An 11,700-nucleotide genomic window follows, 5' to 3' on the forward strand; every position below is an offset into this window, starting at 1 on the left:
GGGAGCGGCTGGGCTGCTGAGCCCCGGCTCCGCCGGGAGGGAGGCTGCTCCTCCCCGCCCTGGGCGCCGCCGCCCCGCCCCGCCCCGCGCCGCGCCCCGCACTTCCCGTGGGCGAGCACCCGGGGCCGCCGCGAGCTGCTCTCGGAATCCTCGCCAGATGCAACCTGGAGAGATGGCGGAGACGACGGCCGCGGCGAAGGCTTAGCACCGAGGGAGCGTGGCTGGGGAGAAAGTTAAAAGAGGAAAAAAATATTTTATTTAAAGTGTGGGGTTGGGGGTGGTGTGAGCGTGCAAGGCGGGAATCTTAAAACTCTGATCCCGGGAGCTGCGGGGCAGCAGGCGCACCGGCAAAGCGAGCTCCGATGGCGGCGAGCGACAGAAGGCACCCCGGGCACGGACGCAGGGGGATGCCCACAGGCGAGCGGCCGGGAGCGGGAGGTCTCCTCGGATCCCACACCACCAAAGCCGGTACAGGCTGACACGATCGGAGCCTTGAACGTCGGTGGACTTCTCTGGAAAAGTAGGTCCCAGGCAGCGGGAAAGACCCCTAGGGGTTGGACCCAAACAGGTGGCAGAGGCTTGCAACCTGAAAGGTGACGCCACTTTCCTGGCTTCGGGCTGTGGAGCGCGTACTCTGTTGGCCTCTTTAGGAATCTTGCCACCCTTAGCCCGCCCCGAGATTTGCAGGTGAGCGTTTTCTGGAGCGCTGTGCCCAGGCGACCGCGGCTTGCAGTCACTTTGGAACTGGTACAGTTTCTAGAGTTAGAGTTAGCAGTTAGAGTTCTGCTGTTAGTCCTTCGCCTTTCTACTTCGTCCTTGCTACTTTTGTATATCAAGCCTGTCGGTGTACACCTTGAGTTTCTATTCTCCTGACTTTTGTAAGTTTTAAACTTCTTTTTAATCTACATTTTTTTAAAAAAATCATAAAATCAAACTTGAGGCCGGGCAGTGGTGGCTCACGCCTTTAATCCCCAGCCCTTGGGAAGCAGAGGCAGGTGGATTTCTGAGTTCGAGGCCAGCCTGGTCTACAGAGTGAGTTCCAGGACAGCCAGGGCTACACAGAGAAACCCTATCTCGAAAAACAAACAAACAAAAAAAGCAAACTTGAGAACTGTTTCGAGCTACGTTTGGAAGAATAAAGTTGTTTTTTTTTTTTTTAAAGAAAACCTTCCTTTTCTTGTCTTGCAAGTCCTAGATGAATGAACTCAGGTTCCTGATGAATAACAGTTGCCAAATCATAGAAATGTTAAGCCCACTCTACCAGACTTCAAACACTTTAGCTGGTACTGACTGAATACATTTCGAGAGAGTTCTGACAGGTTATGCTGACATGTATTTTGCAAGCAATGGGAAAGGAAACCTTTAGTGTCTGTTTTTCGTAATGAATAAAAAGACTGCAAGGGATTTGGAAAACTTTAAAATCACAAATATGTTATGTCTCAGTGTCTTCTATGTTTTAGAGCAGACACTATTTTATTTTTTTATTTCTGCCTGAGATTTTTTTTCCCTGTTGTTGTAAAGATATTTGTCAGGGCCACGTTGACTATAAAGAAAAGTGAACTCAATAGTTGAAACGTCTTAACCTGAAATCGAAGATCTTCGCTGAGTGTTTTTCTTTGACAGATTCCAGATGCCAGTCCTCATTTCAAAAAGGCAACGTCTTCTAGGATCGGAGATGGGGATAAGGGGTGAGTGAATGAACACGGAACAGGACCACTAAGACTGAGGGACTAAATAAAGTAATTTTTCTTCATATCTAGGTTGTCTTCTGTCTTAGGTGAAACTTATCTGAAGGCTTCACAGATTAAATCAGCTATTTTTATTTTTGAAGGAATCACTAGAAATACGTGTTAGTTTTCTACTTTTGGTAGGGGTGCCTTGTAACATTCCCACTGAAGGCTGGATATACTTCTAACCTCATGGGAGCCAGTCTTCTCCTAGCAGCCTTCAGATGAAGGTGTAGAACTCTCAGCTCCTCCTGTACCATGCCTGCCTGGATGCTGCCATGCTCCTGCCTTGATGATAATGGACTGAACCTCTGAACCTGTAAGCCAGCCCCACTTAAATGTTGTCCTTATAAGAGTTGCCTTGGTCATGGTGTCTGTTCATAGCAGTAAAACCCTAACTAAGACAAGAGATGACTCAGCAGTTAAGGGCAGGTACTGTTCTTGCAAGGACTTGAGTTCTATACCCAGCACCCAAGTAGGCAGTGCACAATCACCTGCAACCACAGCTCCAGGGATACTTCTATCATCCATGGGCACCAGCTCTCACATACTTACAAACAGACCCACACAGACATGGTATTAAAAATAATAAAATTTTAAAATAAGGGTTGCAGGGGACCAGAGAGATGCTTCAGGGGTTAAGCACACTGTCTGTTTTTCCAGAGGACCAGAGTTTGATGCTTAGCACTCACTCATGGCCACTCACAACAGTCTGTAACCCCAGCTCCAGGGGATCCAACGCCCCCTTCTGGACTCTGCAAGAACTGTATGCTTTTGATGTACATATGTGCATGCAAGCAAAACATCCATACACTTAAAACAACAAAGATTAACTTTTAAGATGTTTTCAGTTTTACTAAATGATTTTTCGCCTGCTATGACCAAGAAGCTGACTTGTTTGTTGTGCCCCATTGTTAAATGTTTATCTCCTTAGGCTTTACATTTGAAATAAATTTCCAGCCATGAATATTACCTAGTTCACTGAGCATACGACTACTGAGAACACTACTACTTCAAGATACTTAGAAATTATTAGTACAAAACTAACCGAGAAGCCCCCTAAGACCTTGCGTTTCATTGAAACAGCAAATGCTTTAAGCGTGATGTATTTTTAAAAGTTTTGAAATTTGTCTGTACACAGGCAAAGCACAGAGAAGCAAATTCCCAAGCACAGAAAATGTAATCGGCTTGTATTAATTTTTAAATTAAAAATCGAGAATTTTATATATATATGCATATATGTTTTGATCAAACCCACCCCTCCCTCCAACCTTGCCATACCCCGCCCCCCAGCCTTCCCTTCCTTCCCAACCTCATGGACTCTTTTTAAACCCACTGAGTCCACTTACTGTTGCTGTGTGTACACAGGCCATCCGCTGGAGCGTGAACAGCCAACGGTTCAGTCTGAAGCCCTGAACCAAACTGACAATCTCCCTTATCCAACAGCCATCAATTGGCAATCGAGTTTCAGCTAGGGTGTGACATCATAAGCCTCTCCCATTTTATTGCTTAGATATTAGCACTTTAATTAAAAAAAAAAAACACTGCCAGTTTTAGAGTCCCTAAATTCTTACCATCTTTCATAGTCACTGAATTTTTTTATAGGAGATACATATTTATGTAGAAAAAGGAGTATTAGCTTTGGCCCCAGCTTTGGCAGTAATTCATTTGATATATATGTCAAATGAGAGGGTTGGGCTAGAATTATTTTTTAACATTCTAGGATTAAAAAGTAAACTTGGCAGTTCCAAAATTAAAAAGAAAACAACAACAACAAAAACTCCAAAACTTGTATTGCTATGTAATAAACACCCAGTCAAGGGTATTCTAAAATAATTCTCAAATAACAGAGAACATCTCCCCACAGTGGCTAACAGGAATGTGGGAGGATCCTTGGAGGCCTGGGCATATATTTACTGAATAACTCTACAAACTAGGTTTACTCACAAATGTTCTAAATTAATCTCATGAGGGACAAATTCAGAGATGAGCATTTCCAAGATGGTAGATTAAAAATGAATTTCAAATCCATTATATCCCAGGGTTGTTCAGCATCTGCACCACGGAACCTATGAAGGGTCAAACAGTAGAGGAGTGTTGAGGCTCCTGGCTTAATCTAGCGCTGGTTTATTTTCAATCATATCCCTGCTTCACGATGTGGCTGTTGAGACATGTTCCAGATCCAAGTAGTGTTTTGAGACAGAGATAGTATCTAGTCTAGATTCAAGCTACAAAGTAAGCACACGCACACACAAACACACACAAAGGATAAACAGATGCTGACCAAAAATCACTAAATTACTCTAGAGTAGAAGGAAATCCTACCCGATTTCTGTGGGAAAGAATATTTCTAGTAAGATTGCCTTGCCTTTGTCTGGACACATCGAACCATAGAAAACATTGACTCCTGTCATCTACCCTCTGCTGTCTGGGACCACTTAAAGAAGTAGAACTTTAGGCCAGGCGGTGGCGGCGCACGCCTTTAATCCCAGCACTTGGGAGGCAGAGGCAGGCGGATTTCTGAGTTCCAGGACAGCCTGGGCTACACAGAGAAACCCTGTCTCGAAAAAAACCAAAAAAAAAAAAAAAAAAAGTAGAACTTTATCACAACTTAGTATTTGTGCCTTGCTGTAATATTATGGTCCTTGCTGTATCATCTGGTTTTATTTAGGGTAAAGACAGAATAAAGCCTTAGAAGCAATTGCTTCCTATTTAGATGTGCAGCCATTTTTTCCCCCTAAGCCTTCTCTTCTGGTGCATTTTCCAGCTACTTTGGTTTCTTTTGATGAGATTTAGGACATTAAAGTTGTATACCCTCACCTTAAAAGCAAAGAAAAAGGATAATACAAACATGGAAAGGAAACCTCACTTTAATGCCCTATGAAACAAGAGTCTGCACCTTCCTTTCCCACAGCATGTAATTTACAAACATTTCAGGGATAATGGACCTTGTTCAGGGATGTCACTGAAAACATAGAAAAGCCAGGGCAACGATTGGCTCATCTTCAGTAGACAATTCATATTCTGAATAGTATTTTGCAAGTCAACTAATTTAATATTCAAATTTGAGATCTACATTTAGAATGAACCAAGAATAACCCAAAGCTGCAGATAATGTAGACGTAGAAGTATTTCCTAAGCACAGTAACATAAACGGCATTTAAATAGAGGTATGTTTTATGTAATAGGATACATGAGGAATATTAATTGCTCAGATATTAAAGCATGCCCGTGATGTTTCTCTTAGGAGGAGGAAATATTTAACAACTCAAAACCAGACCAAATGAATGCATCACTACATATGGTAATTAAAACTACATCTTAAAATAAATGTTCAGTATGTAACAGATTTAAAGGTAGCTTTGAAACACTGTGGCTGCCCCAAATCTTTATTTTTATACACAAGGAGATGAAACTATTTATGTCATGCCTTCATATGTCTTCTTATTGAAGTGTGTAATTTTGAAGGTTTTACCTAAGTTTTTCTTTTATGCATATCTAGAGGCCAGAGACTTAAAACGTTAAACCAACTCAGCCACTTGTGGAAATTCTATCACCCCTGAATTAAAGGCATTTCTCCCAAAATATTTGAATAACTCAAGTACTATCAAAATTATTTTCAGTAAGCAATGGAAACAAATTTTTCTTAGAAAAAAAGTTCTTTATTATAAATCAAGACAATTATGTGGACAAGATGTCCCTTAGGTCAAATATAAATGCAAACTACCAAAACATTTTATGAAACATTTATGCAAATTAAGAGGTCAAGTTCTAGGGGTGGAGAGTTGGCTCAGTGGTAAAGAGCATTTGGGGAGTTCCTAGACTTGGTTCACAACACGCGGTGTGGCTCACAGTCATCCATAATCCAACAGTCTTCTGGACTCTTAGGTCACTGAACATGTAGACACGTACGTGTAGACAAAACACAGACATGTAGACAAAACACTCATACACACAAGCCTTAAGAACCTAAGAACTCTTTTTCTCAGCTGGTACCTTAAATGCTGCTTAAAGGAGTTAACACTGATTCTTACCTAGCAAGAAAGATATCAGAAGATAGCTTAAAATAAGGCAGGTGCCTAGTGCTCTGAAAATGAAAAAAAAAAAAGGAATGCAAAATCGATCTGTCAGCCAATGCTTGTGTACTATTTATGCAGGAACTTGGATTGGCAACATAGTAAGTTATTTAAATTTTGTAATTCCAATTTAAATGACTGGCAAAAAAACTTTGATATTTATACACAGAAGTTATTAGTATTTTGTGGTCCATGAATACTGAATTCTTACAAGCTTACAGCATTAAGAAAATACCAAACCCAAATTACTGGATTTTCAACTTTCACTTAATGAATACATTGATAATGTATGCAATAACTTTTAGCAGTTTTTATGCATACAAGTAAGTCAGGCAAAAATATTAGGCAGACACAGTAGAAGTAACCGTTTTGCATTCTGTGCTTGGAAACCAGTTCACTTTTTTCCTGACCCGCTGATGTGAAGACCTGGTCTCTCAGTGAGGACACTGGATGTTACAGGAAATATAAGTGAACGCCTCTGGTATATAACCTTACTCTAATGCTAACTTCGTGAGAGTTCACCAGGACCTTAGTCTAGTTAGTATTTATACATTAAATCAAGAATAGAGTGGACAAGTGGCAGTAACTTCATATGTGATCTGCAATGGCTTCCTTGCTTCTCCTATGGACAATAGTTCTTTATATGGCCCCCAGGTGTATCATTTCAGAATTCTATTGCTTATGGTAAATCCCTATAGTAATCTCAATTCAAACAAACATTTATAAATCAAACTGAATGATCCATTTTCCTTTTAAATAATAGAAATATTGCTGAACCTAATTAATGCAATCTCTATTGTCAGACGTTTATAAATCAAACTGAATGATCAATTTTCTTTTTAAATAATAGAAATATTGCTCAACCGAATTAATGCGGTATCTATTGTGGAAAATGGGAGATTGAACATGAATGTCATATATTACTAGTTTCAGCCTAAGTATTTACTTCAAAACAGCATAAACTGGCTCCTCTTTCTTCAAATACATCACTTAAAAAAAAGATATAACCTAATGAATACTTTTAATATTTGTTGCCAACTAATATTGTTCAACTAATATTGTTCAACTAAAGGGAGGAAAAGGAAAATAACAAACTTAATTAAATTTGCAATCTGACTTACTCACAAGTAAAATGTCACCATTCAGAGCATGTTCTTTAAGGATGTACTTTTTCAGTTAAGATCTGACTACAGTACCCAACTTTTGATCAAGTTTCCTGACATCTCAAATTGCTGAAATGAGGCCTTGGAAGGTACTAACGCCATCCTTTTACTACAAAAGCATCAGTCCTGTCAATGGTGACTTTGGTAATCATCCAATTTCTGCCTGACCATTGCGACCGAGGCAAAGTTTCATCATCTAGCCAGTACTGTGGGCCAGTATATTGATACAGGATGATACCCTGTCTCGGTCACCTTCCACTTCGAGGACTTAGCCCTCTTTTGAAGTTCCTGTATCTTTAGATAACTGTGACATTTCCCCTTGTTCTCATACCATTGTATAGTAATGCACTTTGTAATGAGCCGTCTTCATCTGAGATTTTCTGATGCGACTTGAGTTGTTTTTGGCTGATGCGCAGAAATACACTAGCTATCCCAACTCCTTGTTACACTTTTTCAGTTAGCCACAGGAAATTAACACTCAGTCCAGTGCCTTACCTCATACACATAACTGTCCAACCAGTCCCTTTTCCACTGTGTTCCACGAAGCCAAACGCAATACCTTAAAAAGCATGCAATCTGAGGCTCTGAATCACTGGGCTGGGGACATGGCTCCCAGGTATAGTGTGCTGGCTTATCTGGCTTTATTGAGGCCCTGCGCTTAAGACCAAACACCAGAAAACAAGCATTTACTGTGGCTCCTACCGCACCGATACCTTTTATTTCATTGGTCCTTGTTAGCTCTTTTTTGCCACACACATGAACACAGACAGCCTTGGAATTTGATACTTTTAGGAAAATAGTTCCCAAAGTCTTTTCTCTCCAGTGACATCTGAAGACGTCTATAAAATGTGAGACACTAAACCCCACCTCACCTCATGGTGCTCTTCTTTAAATACAAAACAATCATGTCTGTAAAATTAGTATGTCACTTGGCAGCCAGAAGGCAGGAAGGGACACGCAGCAAGTATCCAAAAGAGTATTTAAACTGGAAAGAACATTTCCGAAGTATAACTGAAGCAATTCTTACCGTATCCTGAGTACAACGTAATTTTTACTCTGGCAGCAGAAATAGAATCATTTTGACCGACATATAAACCACTCTTAAGCCATGTTTTTTTTTTTTTTCCTTAACCATCCAAGCTGAAAACTAAGGATCTTGAGATAATGTATACCAACGGATTCAATCTGATATTTAAAACTACTGTTTTTTTTTTTCTTTCTTGCAATGGCTTTATATGTTTCATCTCCCAGATCTGTTCACAGTATGATCCAAGTCACCGTGAAATGCCACTGGCGAGGGGAGCATGGGGGCATGCCATTAGAATCTCAGTTTTTCAAAGTAAATGTATCTCAATGTCTGCCTTGTCTTAATAGATTTACTTTCTTAGTTTCGAATTTTAGTGTGTGTGCAGTATCAGGGATTTTAACTTAGAGCCTCACAGATGGCAGGGTCATATAGCCCCAGAACTTAAGGATTATCTAGTTAGTAGATATTTCTAGGTCTTTATAAACCTCATAGACAAACCATAGTTGAGAATATTTACATTCCTGTTTCCGTGTGTGTGTGTGTGGAGGGGGGGTAGAAATTGTGCAGAAATGACGCTATGAACGCAAATATAAATGAACTGAGTCCTGCAGGGTCATGCTCAACCGCCTCATGTTTTACGGGAAAGGCGTAAAAGACATCGGAAGACCTGTTTGGGTGTGAAAGGACTCAAGGGTATCAACTTGACGGTTCACAGGAAAAAGCTGAGTTTTGAAAGCTAAGTGAAAATGTTCAAGATTTTCATGAAAATCAATTTACAGCAAAGAACTATTTCAATGCCTAAATGACTTAATTTGTACATTTTCAAACTGAAATGATAAAAAAAATACCAATCATCAACAAGTATTAATAAAATACCTGTGGATAAGCAGTTGGTTTTTGTAGATAGTGTAAGATACTTTCAGCTCTTAAGGAAGGTTAGCCTGAAGGAAATTTTCAGCAAAAAATCTTCAGAAAACAGTTTTACCATATATGTTACAGTGTACCTCAAGTGCAGATCTTTGCATTCAAGTAGGTCAAGTAGCAATCAAAGGATTGCTTTTTGCAGGGTATTAGCTTCTGTTCAACAAAGCCAGTTACAAGTCCAGTGGCAGTTGTGGCCAGATAGCACCCATTTGCCTCACAAGGGGAAGTCAACTACACAGCCACGAAATAGAAATAAATCTAAGGGGGAAATGTGGAATGTATATATAGTTTTGGCTAATTTCTTTGTATGTAGGATGGAATTTCAAATGTACTTTTTAAATTGGAATTGCAAGTCAAGTTGACCTCTGACATCACCATATTATAAAAACCAAAACCCGTTTAACAAGCAACTTTCCTTAATTTTGATGAGTCTTGACTCTGAAATAAAAAGAACTTGGAAAACCTGAAGTGTCCGGAATTATACCCAGCGTAACAAACACGATCCGAGTTATCTCGTGCTTTACCTGCTGCATCGGTCACTGGAGCTCCCCTTCCACGGTCTTCTCTTGCCCACCAATTGCCAGTGGTTACATAGGGAAAGTCTTATTTTATAAAGTAGGTTCACAGTAAGTGTCAAAAACCACAACAGACAGCAAACTATTTAAGATACACCTCACCATTATTTGAAGGAAGCTGGTATCAACGGTTTGGATGAAACAGATCTTAAGTAGTACAGTGTCTGTTGTGTTTTTTGTCACAATAGTTAAAACTATAATTACTGAAGTGGCATCTTCACGACTGAGGTGGTAGTCTAAATTCTGCAATGTTTTTAACAACCATGGTATTTTTTTAAAAATTGGTTTTGGCTATGTCTAATATTTAGAGAGGAACTTTTAAGTTCCTGTACGTTCTTGGTACACAAACACAACACCTCATAAACGTTACTTTCCAAACATTGCTTAGGCAATGTCAGTAAGCGCCCACTCAACTAGGAAAACAGGTTAAAAATAAAAACTGAAAATTGATATCCCTATCTCGAGTCCCCCTGGCGGCTTTAGCCTCTAGACAGTTTAAGAATTCAGTCACCTGCAAATAGGAACCATCCAGGTCAGCAAGCTGAAGGTAAATTTCATAAAGACTAAATAAATCTCAAAGTTCTATCACAAAATTCCTCACCAATTTCTCACAGAACAAATTCTCTGGTTGGGTCCCACCTTGGGCGGGTGAGAGCTAACTTGCAATGTAGCTACAACCTACCCAATGTTCCCCTAGGTTATGCTGAGGACGCCATCCTTAGTAAAGGGCCCAGTGCTGTCCCACTGACAGACTTGCTGACAGCTGAAAAGAGGACTGGGATTGGGATTGAGTCGCACCATTCAGTGTATTTGTAAAACCTGAGGGGTTTTTTTCTGTGTTTTTCATGTTGAAGAAGAAATATCACAATTTCAAATCAAAGTCAACACTGCAGTGAGGAGAGCTTTTCTACTTTATTACAAAGAGAAGAAGCCTTTATGTGGTCAGAAAATACAAGATTGATCTTTTTTCTCTTCCTATGAAACGCTGCTGTTCAAACAGCCAGAGTGAATTGTCTCAGTTCACGTCTTGGAGCCCCATCACATTCACTTGGGTATGGATGTCCTTGGCTGCTGAAAATCTGGCCCTTTAGTGCACAGGGCGACAAAGTCCCCTGACCAGCAGTTCCAGAATGTCCCATTTTCATATATTGCATCCATGCACACCTCCTAAAAATGAGGTACAGCAGGGCAAACATTTTCCAAAATAGATGTCATATATATAATATATACACATTCGTACATACATACCTTTATTCATGTGATGTCCAAAATTTAAAAAAAATGTACACATTTATTACAAAATCGTAACAAAGACTGGACAGTGTTTTGCTCATTCTGGAAAGATGAAGCTCAGTAAGAGCACAGCCTGGAGCCGCCAGAGACTGTGGCCACCTCTCTACAGTCATAGTCTTGCAGTGAGCCTGGCGAAACTGCCTTTCAGAAACAGAAGGGGAAGTAAAATGAAAGAAGCAGACCTTGCTCATCTTTCCAAATGAAATACGAGAAGGATCTTCACATAAAAATGCACAAACATCTGTTCTTTTATTACCAATAGTGCTACAATGAACAATGCAAATTTTGTGGTCTAATTTTGTTGAGTCTTTTGTGGGTTTTCTTTTTTTACATTTAAGAAACTAAATGGTAACTTCTGTCAGTGTACTTGCTTGTCTTTATAGACCCAAGTCTGTCTGCTGGCAAAAAGAAAATAAATGAAAAAATTCAGACCCTGCTCAAACTAGAGAAAACAAATTACAAATTTAGTTGTTGGGCAGCACATAATTGGTAAGGCAGGACCTCAAATGGTGACCCTTTATGTAAGCCAATTGCCAGATCCTCAGGGAATTAAAACCAGGGTGCCTGAGCCACATCAGTTCTGCAGTTATGTCGAGTGTTGTGCTGAGACAGCCATACCCCGAGAAGAGGGAAGTCTTTTTAGAAGGCTTGCTGAGCAGGGTTGTAGTTGAAGGTGGACGGCAGGTGAGGCCGCTCTTCTAATTTGTCATATTCCAGATGGAACTCCTACAAAAGAACATCAAAATCCACAATTCAAATTACTCCATAGTGCTCTTTTTAAAAACATTTGCTGTGAGTGTATATGTGCAGACAGACAGACAGACAGACAGACAGACACACGGGGGGGGGGGTGCAGGGGGGAGGTCAGAGACAGACAGACAGACAGACAGACAGACAGACAGACAGACAGACAGA

At 40.3% G+C, this 11,700-nt stretch overlaps 1 protein-coding gene across 5 annotated transcripts in view; it reads right to left on the bottom strand.

The window, feature by feature from the left end:
• Window positions 1–10,384: 10,384 nt before the first annotated feature.
• The window catches only part of Cnot2 (CCR4-NOT transcription complex subunit 2), a 94,078-nt gene continuing 92,762 nt past the window's right edge, over window positions 10,385–11,700 (bottom strand). For all 5 annotated transcript variants that reach the window (XM_028759062.1, XM_028759059.1, XM_028759063.1 and 2 more), the window contains one exon: window positions 10,385–11,511. In XM_028759062.1, coding sequence (XP_028614895.1) covers window positions 11,425–11,511 — 87 coding nt within the window. In that variant the 3' untranslated portion in view covers window positions 10,385–11,424. The remainder of the gene's footprint in view (window positions 11,512–11,700) is intronic.

The sequence above is a fragment of the Grammomys surdaster genome, unplaced genomic scaffold, assembly GCF_004785775.1.
Source record: "Grammomys surdaster isolate TR1022 unplaced genomic scaffold, NIH_TR_1.0 126271, whole genome shotgun sequence".
NCBI lineage: Eukaryota > Metazoa > Chordata > Mammalia > Rodentia > Muridae > Grammomys > Grammomys surdaster.